At 41.2% G+C, this 23950-nt stretch overlaps 1 protein-coding gene across 1 annotated transcript in view; it reads right to left on the bottom strand.

Annotated features, from left to right (window-relative positions):
* Positions 1 to 23950, bottom strand: part of ZFHX3 (zinc finger homeobox 3) — a 481419-nt gene that overhangs the window by 150579 nt on the left and 306890 nt on the right. Inside the window, 1 exon segment of the mRNA XM_030204671.1 lies at positions 1746 to 1859. Coding sequence (XP_030060531.1) covers positions 1746 to 1859 — 114 coding nt within the window.

Genomic DNA, 23950 nt, shown 5'->3' with positions numbered 1-23950 from the left:
TCTTAATTTAATACTATATATTCTCTCATCTTATTTTTTTAGGCTTCTACCATTTGTGCTCAGTGTGTTTTTTCTTGCATTTCCAAGCTGCTTAGAAGTTGACAGGGATAATTTACAACCTTTGCTCTGTTCTACCCTTAAACCTTTCTTGAAACCTCTCTGTTGGGATTCCCTAAATGTTCTGTTATAATAGTATCCTTCAAGGATGCCTCACTCTGAACCATGCGCTCCTGATCAACTGTTGGCTTCCCCCACCCATTTTGCTTTATTGTCATCAATTGAAGGACTCTTGATTTACCTAGTCCATAGATCTGAGCCCAGTTCTCACCTGTAACTTATACATAACTACTGGAAGCCCAGTGTATACTCAATCATCAGTTTGAAATTAAAATGTTAGATCAAGTACCCAAGCTTACAGCTTATTCCGAGTGCAATAAATACATACATATTCATCCAAACAAGTTATTTTCTCAGTCTTTGACTGGTTTTATGCACTGGCAATTTAAGCCCTAACCAAAGGCTTAAGGATTGTAGAGGTAGCATATAAGTATAAATAAAGTTACAAATAAAGATGCCTTTTGCAACTAGCAGAGTGTTACCCTTCAATTTTAAGTGATTCCAAGTGTTTTTCCATAGTACATAAGTACATAAGCACTGCCACGCTGGGAAAAGACCAAAGGTCCATCAAGCCCAGCACTTGTCTCCGATAGCGGCCATTCCAGGCCCCAGGAACCTGGCAAAAACCCAGAATTTAATAACGATTAATGGACTTTTCCTTCAGGAATCTGTCCAGACCCCCTTTAAACTCAGCAAGGCCAGCTGCCGTCACTACCTTCTCCGGCAATGAGTTCCAGAGTCTAACCACACGCTGAGTAAAGAAAAACTTTCTCCAATTTGTTTTAAACCTACCACATTCTAATTTCATCTTGTGTCCCCTGGTTCTATTATTGTTAGAAACTGTAAACAAACGCTTCACATCTGTCCGCTCTACCCCACTCACTATTTTGTAGACCTCTATCATATCACCCCTCAGCCGCCTTTTCTCCAGGCTAAAGAGTCCCAGCCGTCTTAACCTCTCCTCATAAGGTAGTCGTCCCATCCCTTTTATCATTTTCGTCGCCCTTCTCTGCACCTTCTCCAATTCCTTTATATCTTTTTTGAGATGAGGCGACCAGAACTGAACACAATACTCCAGGTGCGGTTGCACCATGGAGCGATATAACGGCATTATAACATCCTCATGTATTTGATATGGCTTCTAAGGCCTCTATCATATTTGATACTACTTTTTGATTTTTTTTATTTCAATCTTTTGGTTTCAATGTGGTGCATCAAAATAGACAGAACATCGGCATGCAGCAGACTCCGAATACACATACTTGTACCTTGAATCTCACCAACCTAGTCATATATTTAGCAGGGGCACACCATTTCATTAAGTTAAGCACCATATGTTAAAAATGGAATGCAAGCCAAACAGTTCTTAAAAAGCTCTCATTTCAATTATTTATGAAGCACTTTGGACTCTATGCTGCTTCATCCAACATCTCACTTGGACATTTTGTCCTATATTGGTGATTTTTATATTAAACTGATCTTCTAGTAAGAGACCAATCTCCCAACTGTCAAACCTAAGCTAAGCAAGGTGAGTGTATAATTAATTCTGCCACAGTGTCAGTTCTAGCAATGGGGTAGTGGTTTGTGGAAGAGGAGCGAGATGGGTGTAAAGGTGAGTGCAGCCTTACCTGGCCATTTGCCTGATTCTCCATCACTCAGGGCATCCTGGTCTTTGACCACCTCCTCAGGATCAGCAATTGTTTCACTGGGTCCCTCCACATCATCAACAGAATCCTCCACCACTGAAACAAACAAATAACATAGGAGAACAGATATGCACATTACACCCTTAATATAACCCTAAATCAAATAATGATATTGGCAAAAGAACCTCTTAAGGAGATACAAATGTACACATGTATGTCTGTACCTTCATATTCACATTCCGCCCCTTCTCCAACCAAACTACCTGGAGATACCTGGTATAGAGCATGTAAAAGCAGGTGCCCATCTTTAACACATGAATACCTTCCCACAATTTTACAACAAAAATGCTTTCCACATTTAAAACATGTTATACTTGGAAAATGGTTTATAAAATGATACCCATAAGAAGTACACAAGGATGCTGTTTCCTCCATGTACTTTTTCTCCTCTATTAAACTTGCTCCCATCAGTACATAAGTGTTGCCATACTGGGACAGACCAATGGTCCATCAAGCCCAGCAGCCTGTTTCCAACAGTGGCCAATCCAGGTCACAAATACCTGGTAAGATCCCCAAAAAGTACAAAACATTTTATACTGCTTATCCCAGAAATAGTGGATTTTGCCCAAGTCCATTTAATAATGGTCTATGGACTTTTCCTTTAGGAAGCCATCTAAACCTTTTTTAAACTCCGTTAAGCTAACCACCTTTACCACATTCTCTGGCAACGAATTCCAGAGTTTAATTACATGTTGCGTGAAGAAACTTTTCTCCAATTTTTAAAAATTTACTACATTGTAGCTTCATCGCATGCCCCCTAGTCCTAGTATTTTTGGAAAGCGTAAACAGACGCTTCACATCTACCCGTTCAACTCCACTCATTTATTTATAGACCTCTATCATATCTCCCCTCAGACACCTTTTCTCCAAGCTGAAGAGTCCTAGCCGCTTTAGGCTTTCCTTATAGGGAAGTCATCCCATCCCCTTTATCTCCCCTTTATCATTTTCGTCGCCTTTCTCTGCACCTTTTCTAATTCCTTTTTTTTTTAAATATTTTATTTATCATTTTTATACATAGTAAACAAGTATAAACTTGTAAAGAAAAATCCACTATTACAATTAAATCTAAATATATTATTCATAACACAAATTAAATATTATAATTTCATTTAAAGTCCACAACAGGAGTCCAAGATTCCTAAATAGGAGAAAACAGGTAATAAACTTTATAAATCAAATTTTGAGATACAGACGAGTTTCTATTCAACTTTACTTAACTAGGAGCTCTCTTAGATGTTAAAAAAGATGACACTTGGTCAGGATCAAAATAAACATATTTCACTGCTTGATAGGAGATTAAACATTTACAAGGATATTTAAGGTAAAAAGTTGCGCCAAGTGGAAGTGTCTCCTGTCTCATCTGTAAAAACTTTTGTCGTCGCCTTTGCGTTTCCCTCGCTAGATCTGGAAAAAACACGAGTTTGCAAACCACAAAAGGTTTTTTCTTTATTCTGAAAAAACTTCTTTAAAATCCAGATCTTGTCCGAAGGTAACACTACTGTGGCCAACATAGTAGTTGGTGTTATCTGTTCTGAATCCGACATTTCAAGAAGGGCAGAAACATCCAATGGTTGCGCATTCTGAATATTATTCCTTTGTAAAGGATCCAAACCCTTCACAGGTATATAAAAAACCTGTGAAAAGGGTGGCATATCTTTATCATCTATCACTAGAATTTCTCTGAGGTAATTTTTTAGTATCTCCTGAGGGGAGATAAGTGGTTGTCGCGGAAAATTTATAAAACGCAGAATAGATTTTGAAGTATTTTCCAGCATTTCTGATTTTCTCCTTAAATTAACCAAGTCTTTAAGCATTGTTGTTTGCTGTGATTTCAACTCAAACATCCTTTTCCTGTTTAGCCAAATCTGCTTTAACTATTTTCACCTCATTCTCAATTTCTGTTACCTTCCCATCTAATATCACAACTTCATTTCTTATTTTCCTCATCTGGGGGCACAAAAACTTCCCCATTTCTGCAATCAACTGCCATAGATTGTCCAATGTCACTTCATCTGGTTTCTGAAAAAGTTTAGCAAATGCAATGCTCTCACTCTCTTCCTGTGAAACATGTTTCTCACCTTCCAATGTCCCTCGCAACTCCTCCTGTGTTTTTCCGGCAGTGTGAGATAACAGGGAAGAAGCTGACAAATCTCCCACGTTCTCCATTAAGGCTAACACTGCCTCCCGTCCAGTTCCACCCTGTAACACCTCGGTATTCAGGGCTAAGGACTCCGCCACCGGAGAACTACTTCTCATAGGCTGGGGAGGAGGGCCCTTGCCTCAGGGCTCAAAGAAACTTCCAGTTCAAGGTTCAGCTCCTGGTCTCCTATCCTGGGCTGTTCCAGCGAACCGCTCACCGACGCTGCTGTCGAAACCTGAGCTCGTTGCAGAAAAGATTCAGTCAAGCCAGAAGATATCAAAGGTCTTTGCTGCTGGGCTGCAGTAGCAGCAGCTCTGCCCCTTCTCTTCGGCATTACAAGGTAATAACAGTAAAATCTGGAGGAGCTCTAAAACACATCTGTCTCAGTCAGCGGCCATCTTGGAACTCTCACCTTTTCTAATTCCACTATATCTTTTTTGAGATGCGGCGACCAGAATTGAACACAATATTCGAGGTGCATAAGCTGTAATGGTAGCAAAAGGTTGGATTTAAAGAAGCGGTTGGGAACTACAGGCTGGTAAATCTGACTTCTGTGGTAAGTAAATTACTATATATACTCTAATATAAACCGAGACTGTTGGGCCAAATAAAATGACCCCAAAATGGGAGTATCTGTTTATATTCGAGTCCCCACCCATGACTGGCGCTTTTGTTGTCCCCTCCCCACCCGATAACTGCCACTATTGTACCCTCCCTTCTCTGAGGTGTCCTGCTGTGGCCAGGTCTGCTTCCAGCCCCCTTTCCCCCAACTGGAAACTCCCACTCACTCACTCCACTCCATTGTAAAGAGAACATTCCCCTCCCAAACCTACTGTAGGCTCCTCCTCCCCCTCTTCCTTACAGCCCTAGTGGTCCAGTGGTTAGCTAAGGCAGGAGTGATCCTCCTATGCTCTAGTCGCCATAGTAAAAATGGCTGCTGTGAGTTCCCACAGCAATGCCGCTGAAACTTGCAGCAGCCATTTTCACTGCAGATTTCGTGGATCACAGTTAATCTTGAAAAAACTGAAGCAATTTGGTTTAAACGATCAAATTCTTCACTGCCAGTTTTTACAAATGTAGATAACTTTCCCATCAAATTTAGTACAATTGTCCGTTCACTTGTTAATGGTATAATCTTTGACAATGCTTTATATCCTTTAGTCTGTATATCTCTTTTTTGACTCAGGTCTTCTTGTGTTGCAGATGATTTGATCTATTAGTCATTATTTAGAGAGCTCTGTTCTCAAGACTCTCATTCAAACTTTGTTATCGACCGTTTGGATTATCGTAACTCACTTTTCTCTGGAATGCCTCGGTATTCTATTCAACAACTACAACTGATTCAAAATATAGCACTTCTTTATAAAGCTAAATGATCTGATCCGTTACTCCTCTGTTAATTGAACAACACTGGCTCCCTGTGGCCAGTAGAATTCAGTTTAAGATTCTTCTTCTGTTACCGGCCTTGCAGCTACTTCAAGAGTTGGCCCTCCAGCTTCAACAACTCTCTGGCTCAGTATGAGATCTGACTACCTATATGAATGATCTCCAGATGACTACAACCCCACAGGCCACTGCCCCTCCTCTAATGGCTGCCAGCCCAACTCCAGTAGCCACATTCACCGCACCAGGAATCAGACTTGTAGCTCCTCCCCCCCTGGGCTGCCGAAACAGTGAGTCGGGCCCAGGGTAGGGCTGTTGCTGCCACCCCCCCCCCCCCCCAGGATTGCCACTGCTGCTCCCCCCCCTGCAACTCCACATACCTTGGCTGGCGGGGGTCCCAAAGCCCCACCAGCAGAAGCGTTCCTCCAGCACTGTTCTTCACTCCACTGCATTTCCTGCCCTGCCCCTGCTTTTCCCCTCATGTCGCTGAATTCCATCAAAACTGAGCATGTGTGACGTGAAGGGAAAAGCAACCACATGGCAGGCAATGCAGCAGAGTGAAGTACAGTGCTGGAGGAAGGCTTCTTCTGTTGGCGGGGCCTGGGGACTCCTGCCAGCCAAACCAGAGGCCTCAGCATGAAGCCCTCTGTCTGCTCCTCCCCAGCCTCTAAGGGGGGGGAGGGATCCAGCGCCGGAGTGTTCTCTCTCCTGCTCTTGTTGGGACGCGATCACCCGGGGCCTGTCAGGAGCAGGAGAGAGAAAGAGACCCTGGTGCCAGGCCCCCTTGAAGGCTGGGCCTGGGGGAATCTTGCCCCTCCTCTCAGCGGCTCTGCACCCTCCCCACCTCGCTATGATGGAAGTCCTAAAGCCTGCAGATGTTTCATCAACCAGTGCCTGATAATCTTTCAACTTCAGGCCAGAGACCATCTCCAACAGGACCCGTGCTACCTATATTATATCCCTGCTGTCAGGAAGTGAAATGATCCAGTGCTCAACAGCTTGGAGGGTTTCCTGGAGCAATTCCAGAGAATCTTTGAAGAACCTGGGCTTCCTCCATGGCTTCTGAGCTCCTGAGACAAGGGTCCCAAACCCTGGCAAAAGTATGCCATCCATTCTAGTGGCTGAGCTAAATTGGAATAATGATAGCCTGACAGCAGTCTTTTGGCAGGGATTGGTGCCCCACATAAAAGATGAACTGGCTGGACGGGACCTCCCTTCATCATTGGATGAGCTCATCCATCTCTGTAATCGGGTGGACATCTGGTTTCAAGAGCAGACTCGGGAGTGGCAATCCACCCGCAGGACAGTGCGACTGGCATCTAACTTCCAGCATGCCCAGCGCTGGCCCGTCAGGGACACCACTCCATCCAATGTAGAAGAACCCATGCAAGTGGACCAGTCATCCCTTTCGGAATCGGAAAAGGAGAGATGTTGGTAACTGAATCTCTGTCTGTACTGTGGGGAAAAGGAGTACTATGCACTCAAATGCCCTAACAAATCAGGATACTTTCACAGGCCTATCCCTGGGATTCCTGTAACCATATTCCCCGCACGTAATTCTTCATTTCGGCTACTCTAGAACTAGAAGCCTTCATCAATTCTGAAGCAGGAGGCAATTTCACTGATGAGGCCCTTGTCTGGCACTACAACATCTTTACTCAGGATCTCCCCTAAGGCTATCGTGGTCGTCTCAGGGGCATATTAAAGCCAAGATGGTTCCCCTACGCCTGAGAATTGGAGCTCTCCACAGGGAAGCAATAGTCCTAGTTCACAGCATGAAGCAAGCATTGTTATAGCACCCGCTGTCTTGGCCCCTTGCTTCCAGCCATGACCACATCCATCACAGAGATAGAGGCACTGGAGGGACTATTTCCGGCATTTTCCAAAGTCCTTCACCCACACTGGGAGTTTGACTGTCCTATCAAGCTTCATCCAGGCAAGATGCCGCCCTGGGGATGGGTTTACCCGCTCTCTGTTCCGGCGACCCAAGCCATGTCTGCTTATATTGCTGATAAATAAATAAATGAAACTTCTCTGCAAGTAATTTGTTACATTTATATACCACCTTTTCCCACTTATTAGTAGGCTCAAAGTGGCTTACATAGTTCCGGAGAGGTGGTTACAGACTCCAGAGTGAACAAATACAGTAAAGAAGTATCGGTAAATAGGTTGGGGTGATTCAGACAAAATGTTAGGGTGTGATCATGCGTCGGGGTTGAAAACTGTCCGTTTCCTGATTAAAATGCCATATTTCATTATTCAGTGTTTATGCCAGATACTGTGGGGTATGCCTTCTTGAACAGGTGAGTTTTAGGTTTTTTCAAAATTCTAGATTATTTGTAGATTTCAGGCGTTTTGGTAGAGAATTCCAGAGCTGTATGTATATGTAAGAGAAACTTGACGCTTATGTTGATTTATACTTCAGGCTTTTACAACTTGGGAAGTGAAGAGTTAAGTATGTTCTGGCTGATTCAATTGTGTTTCTAATTGGTAAGTTGATTAGTTCAGACATATAGCACGGAGCTAGACCATGTATTATTCTGTGAACAAAGGTACAAATCTTGAAAGCGATACGTTCCTTGATTGGTAGCCAGGGTAGTTTTTCCCGGAGGGGTTTTGCGCTTTCAAATTTAGATTTTCCATAGATAAGCCTGGCTGCCATATTCTGAGCAGTCTGTAGTTTCCTTAGGATTTGTTCCCTACAACCCGCATATACTCCATTGAAGTAATCAACATGTGTTAATACCATTGTTTGAATCATGTTGCGAAAAGTTTTCCTCGGGAACAATTGTTTTACCCGTTTGAGTTTCCACATTGTGTGGAACATTTTCTTTGTAATGGCGGTGGCTTGGTTCTTTTGCGTTAGGTTGTTGTCAATAATAATGCCGAGGATTTTCATTCATTCGCTTCCCCGGCCAGAAAGGGCTTTTTTTTGTTGGAAAGAAGGATGGCACTCTGTGTCCCTGCATCGACTATCGTGGATTGAATGCCATCATGATCAAAAATAAATACAAGCGCCCTCTGATCTCTGAACTGTTTGATTGCCTACAAGGAGCCTGCATCTTCACCAAACTGGACATGACGGGAACCTACAAACTGATCCACATTTGAGAGGGAGACAAATGGAAAATGGCTTTTAACACCAGGGATGGCCAATATCTTGATATGCAGTTTGGACTCTAACGCCCCAGCGGTTTTCAGATGTTTTGTGAACGACATCTTCCAGTATCTGTTACAAAATTGTGTCCTGCTGTATTTAGATGACATCTTGATATTCTCCAAGATGCTTGCCCAACACCGGGAACATGTCAAACAGGTTCTGCAATGCCTAAATGATAATTACCTATACACCAAATTAGAAAAAAAGTGCATCTTTGAGGAAAATGAACTACCTTTCTTGGGCTATATTATATTCACAACCATGGCCTGAGGATGGATGCTGCTAAGCCCTTTGCCATTCGTGACTAGCCTCGCCCCCAGGGGCAACAAGCCCTACAGTGGTTCCTGGGCTTTGCGAATTACTATCGCCAATATATCTAGGACTATTCTTCTATAGTCTTGCCCCTTATTGCTGTGACTTGAAGAGAAGCTAATACCCATGATTGGCCAGAGGAAGCAATATTGGCCTTTGATATCCTGAAACAAGTCTTCATGTCAGCCCTGGTATTCTGCAATCCTGATCCGGAGAAGCCCTTCTTCGTGGAAGTTGATGCATCTTCTATAGGGGGAACACTAAAGGTAAATTGTTACCTTGTGGTTTCTTCTCTACGAAATTCTTGTCCACTGAGAAAAATTACACCATTAGTAATCGGGAACTATTGGCCATCAAGATGGCACTGGAGGAGTGGCATCATCACCTTGAGGGAGCTAAACATCTATTCACTGTGACTATGGATCCAAGAACCTTCTGTACTTATAGGAGGTCCGAAGACTCAACCCCTACCAGGCCTGCTGGTCTCCATTCTTTTCCCGGTTCGACTTTAAGGTAGTCTTCCATCTGGATGAGATGCCATCTTCCAATCCCTGGAGGTTGCCGAAGAGAGCCCCGACCTTCAGACTATCTTTGACCCTGTCAAAATCCAGGCAGCCATTTCTATGCTGGTGCCGCCCGCCCCCCCCCCCCCCCCCCCCCCAAGGCTGTGGTGCCCAAGTGACTTCAGGACAAGGTACAGAAGTGGGGACATTAATCAAAGATCGCCGGTCAGAACGAATGACATCTGCCTGTACTATCAGGTTAAACAGGGTAAGAAAATGTTATGATTTTACCAGCCTATTCCCTTTTGTCAATAAAACTATAGAATATCCGATTGGTCACCCCCAAATCATCTATGAAAATTTTGGATCCCTCTCTGATTATTTTGGGCTTGTGAAAGTCAAGGTGTTCCCACTGTGTGGTCTCTTTTCCCCCATACAACCTGTTAGGCTGCATAGTAAGCTCAGGTTTACTTTGTATCGCATGTGCGCAGAGATGGGTCAGTGGGAGAAATGTGCCCACGATGACGATGAGAGATTTCTGATGGCAACATGGTGTACCGTAGATTTGGAAGTGGCCTTCACTACAGGGTACAGGGCAGGAGAAGTCTACAAGTTTGGCATTTTGAACGGACATCTACTCACCTCTTTGCAGAATACATAACATGCATCTGCGTAAAAAGCAGAAAGCATTGGGGTTACCTCAATTATATACTGATATTGAACAACAAAGCAGGTGCATTGATTATTTCTACAAGAAAGAAGGCATGCTTTTACGCACTGATCAGATAAGCATGAACCCTGCAAAACGACAAATTGCAAAACTGTTCTTAAACTCTTTGAAGGGGAAGTTTGGTCAAAGAAGAAATTTACCAACCACAAGCATTGTGAGATATCCCGATGAGCTGTACATGTACCTGTTTTCCCTCAAATATGCCATGTCATCGTATGATCTTAGACGATAACATGGCTTGTGTCACCTGGAAGCGCACGAAGGAACTTTGTGCAGTACCAGGTAACACAAAGATCTTCATAGCTTCTTTATAACTGTCCATGCCTGCCTAGAGCTGTACAGGGTTCTTGATGTGCTACATGAACGCTATCACAACACGGACTCTGCGATTTCTGTGAGCAAGAAGGGTGAGTGGAATCCTCCGTTGGGAGATTATTTAGGTGAATTAATGAGCGAGATCCCTAAAGGAGAGTATATCACACAGTTTGTCTCAGCCAGCCCCAAAATATACAGGTGTAGGTTATCCAGCAGGGAGACCCGCCTGAAGGAAAAAGGAATCACACTCAACACTGAAAAGAGCGAGAAAATACATTTTTGCAGTCTAAAGGAGCTAGTTATTGATTACAATCCAAGGGTGCCAGTGGGTGAACAAAAATATCCATCCATGAATAAGGGATTGTCAGGAACAAAGCCCAATGGCTCATAGAGAGTCATTTGCTTAAAACAAAATCCAAAGGGTCGTATATGATAAATGGGTTTTGATTCAAATTTTTAGCAAACTGTCATATGGTTTCTAATTATGTCCACACATCTTGTGCAATGTACTCAAAAATATCTTTGCATGTGGTTTACTTTGTGCTTATTTTGAATTGTATTCATAATTTTTATTTTTACACACTGTGTCTTAGGTTAACACTGTTAGAGCAAAGCAATCTCATCCTCTGAATAAGGAATTGTTCTGTAACTATTTTTGTTTAAAGAAGAAAAAGCTTATCTGTAACTTTTTCCAGTTAATAAGACCCCAGAAGATGCTATACATTTCATGCATGTGACCTTGGCCTGCTGGGATGGAAGGGGAGTGTGGGGGGGAGAAATCCTGGAGGGACCTCTTAATGATTTAATAGATTCTTGGAGACAGGAGTGGTATCACAGAACTGGAGAAGAGTGGATCTGGAAGTCTTCTCTCAATCTGTATCTGCTCACTTTCTAGGGTTGTTAAGAGTGGGGACCCGATATATGTTTTTACCCTTGAAAGATCTACCACTTTTTGGTAGTTTGCTACCCTAGATTGAAGTGTTCTCTCATAGAGCAACTTTCTTTTCCAGATTTCTGCTGCTTTACTGATTACTGCCAGGATATTGCAGTACCCCACACGGGTCACATTATGCTCTGTAACAGTTTCCAATCCAACTGATCATTGGAAACCACTGCAGTTTTTTTTCCTCCAAGCTACACCTGGCTTCCCAGGTACGTTGTCTTTCACTGATTCAGATACCCCATTTGTTGAGGAGACGATACTGCTGCTAGGCCTACTAAAATGTAGATCCTTACATTCTAAAACTGAGTTAATTCATGATCTTATTGAATCTTCAGGTTTTAGAATTTTCTGTTTTACAGAGACATGGATCAGGAAAGGGGTAGAATTATTTGTTTGAATGCCTTCCAGAAGGCTTTGATGTTGTTTCTTTAGCTAGGCCCTCCAAGAATCATGGTCTTGCTGTCTTCTTCTTGATGGACCTACAGGTCATTGAGCTCTCTGCTCCTCATTTTTATCCAAAAGTACTCACACTTCGTATTTGTACCCCCACTCCTTTTATTATTTTACGGTCTCCCATCATTGTCCCAAGTTCAATAGGGCTCTTGCTTTCAAGTATTGATAGATACAACTGCTCATTGCCATAATATTCTAATTTTGGGAGATTTTAATATTCATATTGACACCCCATCTCACCCTCATGGTCTTTTCTATCACTCCTATCAGATCTTAATCTGTGCCAGTGGGTTACTTTTCCATGATCATACACTAGCCTTGGTTATTTCACAATCTGATTTCACCCTTTCTTCATCCTTGGTCTCCTGTACTCAAATTCCTTGGCCTGATCATTTAATAATTCATTTTGCTATTCCACTTCTCTTGCCCAGCCGTTAGTAGAGATCCCTCCAAAATGGTCCAGACACCTTGCTCAGGTTGACCTCCATAAGCTCTCCCCGGCTCTTTTTTCTTTTCTCATAGAATTTGATTCTTTGAGTCTTGATGAACAGGCCTGTAGTCTTCAGTCAGTGTTGTCTTTTGCATTGGACTAGATTGCTCCTCTGAAACAGATTAAAGCCCCTCTCCTCTAATAAAAAAACACTATGGTATCAGTGGCCTGCACTTACTAAAGAGACAATTATGTAAAGCTGTGCGTAGGTAGTTAAAAACGAGAGCTGAAGAGGATCTATCAGCTTTCAGACAAACTCAAAGATTATAATTTTCATCTGAGGAAAGCCAAATAACTATTTTAAAAATCATATTAAGGTGGCCCCTAATCTATCCAGAGAACTTTGTTCCCATTTTTCATAATTTGACATCTTTCCCTAATAATAGGAATCCTAATAGCACCCTCTGCCCCTCTGCTGAAGTTCTCTCTCAGTACTTCTCCTCTAAAGTTCAAGATTTAGTGAATTCCTTACGTACTGCCCTGGTACCTTTATTATCAGATTCCTCCGCGAGTGCTTCAGATTCTTCTTGTCCAGGCCTGTCTTCATGGTCCTCTTTCCAGCTTCAGGCTCCACACTCGCTATCTGAAACAATCTCAGGAATGCAGTCTACTTTTTGTTCTCTTGACCCAATTCCATCCTCTTGGTAAAAAATTCCTGAACTGTTATTACCCAAGATTCTATCAATAATAAATACTAGTTTCTCATCCAGGCAAGTACCGTTCTCCTGAAGAAATCCTTGCTCGATCCCCAAATTCTGGCCCACTATTGACTGATGTCTAATTTGTGCTTTCTCTCTAAAATATTGGAAAATATTGTGTACGTTCAGATGTCCTCCATCCCAATCTGGTTTTAGGCAACATTTTGGCATAGAAACAGTTTTAACATCCCTCCTAGATGAGATTTATTCTCAACTTGATATTGTTCTTGCCATATTCCTTGATCTCTCCACAACATTTGATCTGGTTAACCGTGCTTGTTATCTCATCTATCTTTCATTGGCTTCACTGGCCCGGTTTTTGCCTGGTTCCCTTCTTTTCTCTCCAACCATTCCTACAAGGTTATTCTAGCTACAACTGCCCCTCCCCATCCCTTCACCCACAGGATTTAGTGCTGTCTCCTCTTTTATTTCTTAAGTCCTCTCACAACACTTATACAATCGACTGGCATCTCTTTTCATTTTTATGCTGATATTCTACTACTTTTTCCCACGAATCCATTTAATCTACTTATTGGTCCACTTCAAGATTGTCTTGATCTAATCTCCACCTGGCTCTCTGAACACAAACTGGTATTGAACAAACAAAAGACAGCAGCCCATTGGTTCACTAGAAGTTTCTCTATTCCTTCCATCACTTTGCAGCTTTTTGGTTCCCCTATCTGTCCAGTTGATTCCTTTCATTATTTGGGAGTTATTTTATTACATTTGTACTCCGCGCTTTCCCACACATGGCAGGCTCAATGCGGCTTACAAAGTAACAATATAAATAATTACAAAGTCGTAAGAAGAATATACAGTTTGTGGTAAACGCAAAACTAATGGGGTTAACGGAAAGTAAGTTAAACATAGGAGGAATTGGGTTCAGAAGGAAAAGAGCGTTGGGAGGTAGGCGTAGAAAGATGGAAAGGAATGGATATGGGGTAGCAGATAGGGTACTAGGGAACATGGTCAGAATATAACTACTGTCAATAAGAATCGTATGGGCAAGTTTTGGTTAGGTTGGATCGTTAGGGTAGGCTATCTTGAAAAGATGGGTCTTCAGTACTTTTCTGAAGGGCAGAAGGCCGTTGATGGTACAGATAGATTCTAGATTCCGATCTTACTTTCTCTCCTCAGATTTCTAATTTATGCAAGACCAGTTTTCTTTTCCTTTGCCAAATCCGACTGGTTCAGTGATATTTTGATAATACGTTCCACTTCCTTGTTCTCTTGCTATTGGTTACCACTTACCAGACTAGATTACTGTAGCATCATATACTTGGGATAGAATCATGCACACTTAATAAAAAACTTCAATCAATACAAAATACAGCTATTAAATTAATATGCCATGCTTGGAAGTTTGACCACGTGTCTCCATTTTTCCACAAGTATCACTGGCTTCCTACTGAGAAGTGGATATTCAAATTACTCATACTTAACTTTCAAGGCCAATAGACTTGGCCTTCCCCACTATTTGGCAACTTTAATCATTCCATACTCCCCCTCTATTAATGACCATTGTTTGGTCCTTCGTGGCCCAAAATCTGCCCAATTGGAATTCACTAGGTGCCACTCTTTTTTCTTTTCTGCCCCTTTCTTTAGAAATTCACTTGTGATGAACTGTCTTTTAAAAACTTCAAAATCACTATAAAACCATGACTTTTTCACCAAGCTGTCAATATTACATGAATTATGCTTTACAGCAAGTATTCGATACTACTTGATTTATGCAGGAATTAGTGCAACTCAGATTCACTGTTTTCCCTGATCCTTCTACTGCTTTTCTCCCTCTTTTATTGCTTTGGATGAGTCTGGTTTCTCTGGAATGTACGTAAGATCCTTTCCTGTCTTTTACTGTAGTTATTTTTTTACTTTGTAATTTATTTATTTATTGCATTTGTATCCCACATTTTCCCACCTATTTGCAGGCTCAATGTGGCTTACAGAGATCTGTTAAGGCATTGCCATTCCAGGGAGTCAGATACAATTGGTGATATAGATTGAGAAAGAGATTGAGAAAGGGAAAAAAGTTCTAAGAAAATAGATATTGAGAGATGAGTTTCAGACTAGTGAGGATTGGTGTGGTTGTAGAGTTAAGCTATGGGTCCTCTTTGTAGGCTTTGTTGAAGAGATACGTTTTCAAGGATTTTCGAAAGTTAGGTAGTTCGATTGTTTTCAGGTCAGCTGGTAATGTGTTCCATAGCTGCATACTCATGTAGGAGAAGTAAGTCGCATGTATAAGCTTGTATTTTAGTCCTTTACAGTTGGGGCAGTATAGATTCAAAAATTTTTAAGCTGATCTTTTGGCATTTCTAGTTTTGTAAAACTGCCTAGATCTGCAAGTTAGCTTAGGTGGTTATAGCAAGTTTTAATAAACTATATAAAAAAGTAATTAACCTCAGAAATCACCCCCCCCCCCCCCCCCCCCCCCCCCCCCCCCCCCCCACACACACACACACTTTTTAGGCTGTAGAACATGAAATACATCAAAGTTGTGAAAAAAATTTGCATGGTCCTATTCTATTGACCCTATAATACACAAGACTATCAAAATGAAAGTTGCCCCTCCAAACTTTTATAGCCTCTCTCTCTGTTATTTGTAACCCCACTTTGGTACCTTTAAACTTAGCAGGTCACATATATCATGTTTGGCAGGGTTTAGGAAGATATTTTGTCCCCCAAGATCCTGTTCATAATTTCATCCTTACAAGCGGTATTAGAGAAGGGAAATGTGACTATTGCTACTACTGCTAATCATTTCTATAGTGCTATTAGACGTACGCAGCGCTGTACACATTCTCTGTCCCTAGCGGGCTCACAATCTAAGTTTTTGTACCTGGGGCAATGGAAGGTTAAGTGACTTGGAGGTGCAGTGGGAATTGAACCCAGGTTGCCAGGAATCAAAGTCCACTGCACTAACCATTAGCTTTATAGAAGGGCTGGCCTACGTGGTAGCTGGACTAAGTACCTGCTTTGGGTATTTGCACAGCACAACCCGCCAAGTGCAGTTTGCACTGCAGGAGGCACGGATGTTTGAGGGGCACCCAAAGCTGACATGAACACCACACTGCTACCTATTGCACTAGTTCCACAGCATCAATAATTAAGTGCAGGGATGTCCTTTAGGCCATATGCTTGCGGAGGCCCTGCTAGTCCAGCACCCTCTGATAAATACAGAATGGGTTAGAGGGGGCTGGATTGACAGGGCTTTCACGAGCAACAGGGCTTGAAGGCTTCCTCGCATTTACTAGTGCTGCTGTTTGATGGATACCGCGGGCCCGGAACAGCAGTGGCAGCAGTGGCCCTGATGCTGGCAGTATTTATTTATTAATTTAGATTTTGCTCACACCTTTTTCAGTAGTAGCTCAAGGTGAGTTACATTCAGGTACTCTGGATATTTCTCTGTCCCAGGAGGACTCACAATGTAAGTTTGTACCTGAGGCAATGGAGGGTTAAGTGACTTGCCCAAGATCACAAAGTGCATTTGAACCGGCCACCTGGGTGCTCTAACCACTAGGCCACTCCTCCACCCCAAAGAATCTTGTTACTCTTTGGGGTTCTACATGGAATGTTGCTACACTTTGAACTTCTGTATGGAATCTTGTTATTCTTTAGAATTCTAGAATCTTTATTTAGATTTTGCTCACACCTTTTTCAGTAGTTGCTCAAAGTGAGTTACATTCAGGTACTCTGGATATTTCTCTGTCCCAGGAGGGCTCACAATCTAAGTTTGTACCTGAGCCAATGGAGGGTTAAGTGACTTGCCCAAGATCACAAGGAGCAGCAGTGGGATTTGAACCGGCCACCTCTGGATTGCAAGACTGGTGCTCTAACCACTAGGCCACTCCTCCACTTGTTATTCTTTAGAGTTCTACATGGAATGTTGCTACTGTTTGAGATTCTGCATGGAATCTTGTTATTCTTTAGAATTCTAGAATCTTTATTTATTTAGATTTTGCTCACACCTTTCTCAGTAGTAGCTCAAGGTGAGTTACATTCAGGTACACTGGATATGGAATCTTGCAGCTCTCTGGGATTCTGCCAGGTACTTGTGACCTGCATTGGCCATTGCTGCAAACAGGATTCTGGGCTAGACGGATCATCGGTCTGACCTAGTATGGCTATTCTTATGTTCTTATGACTGGGGAATGGGAGGGATGGGGTGAGGGAAAGCGTTGGAAAGTAAAAAGGGACAGATTGGTATGAAGTGGGTGTGAGATCTTGATAGAGATGCAGAAAAACATATGGAACAAAGCTGAAAGGGTGAGATCAGGATCTGGCTCAATTATGGAAACAATCAGCGGTACCACCTTTAGAGAAAGCTTTTCAGAAAGTAGACTATCACTGTTTGATGTCCAAATTGACAGAACAAAAGCACGGGCGCATTATCCCACATTGTAAAGTATGGGACATTTCTAAAACTTGAAGGTCGTCTCTTTATGTCCCCTAAGATCATTATTAATACTGTCTCTGTCGTATACTGCCTACTCCATCAATTTTGCTGCATATCATAATTAAAACAGGGGGTGGGTAGGGAGGGGGGGGATGTTTTTTTTTTCAAGTTCAGTTAAAAAAAACAAAACACTGGAATGCAAATACTAAAGCTTTTTGATGTTAATCACTTGCTTATTATTGTTTGACTATTGTATTGCATTTTCATTGCAAAAATAATTATTAAAAAAAAAAAAAAAAAAGAGAGAGAGATGGATGTAGGACAGGCAGTGTGATCTTATCTAATTAGACTAATTTGTCCTTTTATATTCCAAAATGGATTCCTATAAAGAAGACGGGAACAGTATCCAGAAGCAACAGAATTAAAACATTTATGCATTATCACACATAAAACCAAAAATAAAAAAAAAAATTCAAGAGAAAAATCTATTAAATAAAAATGTCTCAAGAGAACATGGAAAAATCAAGAAATAACTCTGAGATCTTATATTTATTGGTAGAATATTCCAAACTGATACCACCCGACAACCAAAAGAATTTTCCAATAGCCTTTTATAATGCACTCCAGACACAGAAGGGAAGTATAAAATCAAATTCTTCTTTGCTGAAGACATTTTTGAGAAACTTTGCGAAAGAGAACAAGTGGACTATGCACTCAGAGCCAGAATCTTCAAATAGTTCATAAATCAAGCAAGCTAATTTGAATATAATTCGTGCTCATAGGGGCAACTAAACTAAATGAATCATTAACAGAGAAGCTGTATCATAATTAGGCAAACAAAATATCAGCATAGCAGCTATATTTTGTAACATCTGAAGCTTAAACCTCAATTGTTTTGAAATAACAGAGCATAAACTGTTGCAATAGTTCAACTATATGGGGGGTATGGGTAATGCATTTGATATACTGCCTTTCTGTGGTATAAGTAAAGCACTTTACATCTGTTATATAGAGGTACTTTCTCTGTCCCTGAAATCCAAGTTTTGTACCAGGGTCACTTTCCCAGAGTCACAAGGAGCTGCAGTGGGAATCAAACCAGGTTCCCCTGGTTCCAAGGCCATTGCACTAACCATTAGGCTTCTCCTCCACCAAAGTAGCATATTAAAGCTTGAACCAATAAAGACAAATGTTTTTCATTAAAAAAAAAATGAGTGTATTGCTCACAACTGACACAATCTACTACTACTTAACATTTCTAGAGCGCTACTAGGGTTACGCAGCGCTGTACAATTTAACAAAGAGAGACAGTCCCTGCTCAAAGACCTTACATTCTAATAGACAAGTGAATGGTCGGTCCGATAGGGGCAGTCAAATTGGGGCAGTCTGGATTCACTGAACGGTAAGGGTTAGGTGCCGAACGCAGCATTGAAGAGGTGGGCTTTAAGCAAAGACTTGAAGATGGGCAGGGAGGGGGCTTGGCGTAAGGGTTCAGGAAGGTTGTTCCAAGCATAGGGTGAGGCGAGGCAGAATGAGCGGAGCCTGGAGTTGGCGGTGGTGGAGAAGGGTACCGAGAGGAGGTTTTAACAATCTGATTAAACAGACTCTAAAGTAAGCACAGAGTCCAGCAAAATTCCCAGCACAAAGTAATAGCTTCTGGTTTTAGGCTTAGAGAATTACTAACTTGCTTTTTCCTTATTTAATTTCAAGCCATGAGTCAGACTTCAGTTTTCAACAATCTCTACACAATCAATGTTAGAAATTGCTCTATAGGAATCGTCAGTTACTGGAACTAACAATAGCATGTCATCCGCATAAGAGTAATAACACTTGCTTTAACTTTAATCTTTATTAAACAATCTGACAAACATCTTTACATATTTTCTTCAGTCAGAAAACCAGATTATGAGTTTTAACTGTTAACATCATAATACCCTCTCGCCCTCCCGTGTCTTCTCTTCCCTTCCACCCTCCCTTGTCTTCTCAGATTGCTTCCATGGATCTTGTTTATATAACTCCGGGTTCAGGAACTGGGTACACAACCAAAATTTGTGTATTTCCGAACTGGATAAATATCTAGGAGGCCAAATAAGCAGTTGAGACTTTTACTCAATCAACTCAGCAAGCTTGTTCCGAATCACAATTTACTAAAGTCTTTTAAAGTCATTCAACGTGTATCCAACAGAACTTAAAGTCTCTCCTGTTTTTCAAACTCCTAATTCCTATGACTGGGGGTGGTAGGGGTCAAACACAGTTCTCCTTAGCATAATTCCTACAGCAGTGCGTTGATAGGATTAACAGGATTAACAGTTCTCTCTAACAAGGTTATCCGTGCTGTTATCAGTTAGTTATCACTTACAGTTATGTGGACACTCTTGATGAAACCCAGGGAGACTGAGCTCCAAACGGTGACTTTCTGATTTGGATCCTTTTAGCTGTAGCTGGACCCACACTATAGTCCTGCAAAGGTGATAAATACTTTAATCCTTCAGCCTTGAGATGTTCCTGGCACACAAAGAATTGTGACCAGGGTGCCTTGCTGGAACATACAAAGTAACTCAGATTCCCCGTCTCCTTTCTTATGATTAGAAGGAATGCACAGGCACCTCCAACTCTCTAGCAATCCCGACATCTGCACTCTTGTGTTTCACTTCTTTAACCTACTAATTTACTACTCTGGGTGACATTCTTTTTTTACAAGTCCCATGCACTAAAGGAAAAATCAGCACATTACCTGCAAACAAAACAGAAAAATCCTTAATATGCTGCCACGTTCTATATCAGCTTAGTGCACAGGGAAGTCCCATGCCCATATTTTAGTGCATTTTAATAAAAAGGCCCTGCTGGATAAAAACCAGTGCTTAGTAATCTTCTAACATATAAAGTGAGTCCATTTATTTCTGAAGGTGGATTAGCCAATAAAATTGAGGTACAAAAATCTAGAATGATATAAATCTTTTGTATTAATAATGAGACCTGATTTGAGTTGAACAGAAAGAAATGTTGCCATTACCTATCAGATGCTATTCCTTTATAAGGGTCATCGATATGATTAAGGCTACGAGTATTATGCTTTGCAATGGACAACACAACCTGCCAAATTTTCTTAATCTTATTTTTCTGATAAGAGATGAAATCCTCTGCAGAAGGATATAAAAACTGATTGACGGATATCAAATGAGAAGATGATATCAGTTAAAAACTAAAAAATGTTTTCTGATCTAGTACAGAATGTCCTACAAGACCCGAATAATAAGATTTTCTTGCCTTAACCAAAAAAGCTTTATATAAGTTAATGGAACTTTCCCAAGTCAACTTTATAACCATTTCACCTGAATGCCTAAAGGAATGTTCTAATGGAGGCAGTGCATGCAAGTAGATCTCTAATATTTGATTAAATACCACAATAGTTTTAAATATGACTTCAATAATAGGTTTCACTTATAATTATAATAATAGCAGGAACCTCGGCGGTGGTATTTGACAAATACTACATTTTCATCAAGCTGCATCCACCATCCTTTCAGATAAATGCTATAAAATACTTTCAGTTTAATAAGCTATTAAACATTGAGAGATCTTTAAAAGATAAAGCAGGTTGAAGGAGCCAATGAAGAGGTTGGGGGATGCAGCTTGACAAAAAAAAGTATTTGTCAAGTGCCACTGCCGAGGTTCCTGCTATTAGTATAATTACAAATGAAACCTATTATTGAAGTCAGAAAAACAAATGACATTACCAACTACCGTCCAGTAGCATCCATCCCACTGGTAGTCAAATTAATGGAAGGCTTGGTAACCAAACAACTTAATGATTACATAGACAAATTCACAATACTACACGAATCACAATCAGGATTCCGCCCCCTACACAGCACCGAAACAGTATTACTTACTCTCTTAAATAAATTCAAGCAGGAAATAGAAATAGGCAAAAGCATACATCTCCTACAATTTGACATGTCCAGTGCATTCGACATGGTCAATCATAATATATTACTAAGACTCCTAGATAACTTTGGAATCAGCGGAAACACACTCAATTGGATCAAGGGTTTCCTAACTACAAGAACATATCAAGTGAAAGCTAACAAAAACATATCATCACCGTGGAAACCAGACTGCGGAGTGTCACAAGGATCACCACTATCACCGATCCTCTTCAGCCTCATGATGACCCCACTAGCTAAGTCCTCATCCACTCAAGGCCTTAACCCATTCATTTATGCTGATGACTTCAGGATATATATCCCCTACAAACGACCTGGCAGAAATCACCAACGAAACCAAGCTCAGCTTAAACATCATGAACTCATGGGCAAACGCATTCCAATTAAAACTCAACACACAAAAAACACACTGCCTTATCATCTCCTCCCAATACAACACATATAAACCCACAAACAAATATCCCAGGTTATTCCCTTCCTATCGCAGACAGCCTGAAAATTCTCGGAGTAACAATCGACCGGAACCTCTCACTAGAGAATCAAGCAAAATCTACTGTAAAGAAAATGTTCCACTCAATGTGGAAACTTAAACGTGTGAAACCATTCTTCCCGAGGGAAACATTCCGAAGGTTGATATAATCAATGGTACTAGGCCATGCAGATTACTGCAATGGAATCTATGCGGGTTGCAAAGAACAAATCAAAGAAAATGAAGACTGCTCAAAATATAGCAGCTAGGATCATATGTGGAAAAACGCGTTTTAAAAGTGCCAAACCCCTCCGAGAAAATCTGCATTGGCTCCCAATAAAAGAACGTATTACTTTCAAAATCTGCACCCTGGTTCATAAAATTATCTACGGCAATGCCCCGGGCTACATGGTAGACCTCATAGACCTACCAACCAGAAATACAAGATCAGCACGAACATACCTAAATCTTCACTATCCAAGCACAAAAGGTCTCAAATACAAATCAACGTATGCATCCAGCTTTTCCTATTTAAGTGCACAACTATGGAACGCTCTGCCAAAAATAGTAAAAACAACGAACAACCACCTAAATTTCCAGTAAGAACTAAAAACAATCCTGTTCGGGAAGGCATATCCCACTGATCCAACACAAAAGACTGAGTTCCTGCAACACAACAAAACCAAAGTTTGTAATGGACACACTCAACTTCCCCCTTCCTCCCTAAGTTCCTCAATATATTAACTAGTTGACTAAGATACAAAACAACTTACGCATCCAGCTTTTCCTACATAAGCGCACAACTATGGAACGGACTCCCAAATGCTGTGAGAACAATCCGTGACCACTTAAACTTCAGGAAATCACTCAAAACTCACCTCTTCAAAAAGGCCTATCCCACCGATCCAACATAAATCCCAGCACCCAGCAACACAGCATAACTAATGACCGTACTGGATAATTTATAATCTTCACTTCCTTCGACCCCATGACGCCTGATCCACACCTACCTCATCTGACCACAATATAACTTTGTATCTGCTATTCAACCGAATTGGCAAACGCCTCTACGGTACTATGTAAACAACATTGAGCCTGCAAATATGTGGGAAAATGTGGGGTACAAATGTAACAAAAAAATAAGTAAACCACACATGAACCCTATTCTAATATAATAACACCTTGTATTTGTTCATGCCGGAAATGGCGAGCGCCATTACGGTACCATGTAAGCCACATTGAGCCTGAAATAGGTGGGAATGTGTGGGATACAAATGTAACAAAAATAAAATAAAAATATTTAAAACTATTGTTTTTATTTAAGTGAATATTTGTGACTGTCGACCACAATATATATTCTGCCAGTTTGTAATTTTATTATATTGCAAATAGATCTCATGCATATTCATTAGGGAAATCCTGAAAACCCAACTGGGTTGCGGCCCTCGAGGATGGAGGTTGCAAATATCTGGACTAAGGCAATGAATCTAGAAATGTAGTGAAGCTTGTTATGCCAGAATGGTTTTTATCTTCACTATAGATTTGTATCTCCTAATAGTATATGATAACATCATAAGAGTAGCCATACTGGGTCAGACCAATGGTCCATCTAGCCCAGTATCCTGCTTCCAGCAGTGGCCAATTCAGGTCACAAGTACTTGACAGAAACCCAACTAGTAGCAAGATTCCATACTATTTAAGATGTCTTCCCCTTCACCTTAAGTCGTACAGCACCCTCCCCCCCCCCCCCGCGCAAGATATTTATTTTATTTATTAGGATTTATTTACTGCCTTTTTGAAGGAATTCACTCAAGGTGGTGTATGGCAAGAATAAGACACACATAAGCAATAGACAGTTACAGCAGTAAAAATATTCAAACAATACAAAGTATGGCATAGTATGCTACATTATAATGCCAACACAATACGTTTTAATAGAGAGCATAGGGTGTAAGCAAAGATGGAACATATAAAATAGATAAGATAGAGTTACAGGAGTAAGAAAATAAGTGACTAGTTAAAGAGTTGCAAATGAGGTTAGAAAGGTGCTTGAACATTATCTTGGCTAGGGTAGGAGTGGATGAACATGTTCTGCTATAATACGTGCAGCTGGTGTCATTTACTTCTTCCGTTAAATGCCTGGTTGGAGGGCCAAGCTTTCATCTGCTTCCTGAAGTAGAGATAGTCTTGT

Source organism: Microcaecilia unicolor, chromosome 5, assembly GCF_901765095.1.
Source record: "Microcaecilia unicolor chromosome 5, aMicUni1.1, whole genome shotgun sequence".
NCBI lineage: Eukaryota > Metazoa > Chordata > Amphibia > Gymnophiona > Siphonopidae > Microcaecilia > Microcaecilia unicolor.
The sequence above is the reverse complement of the archived record's forward strand: the minus strand, read 5'-3'. Positions and strand labels throughout refer to the sequence as shown.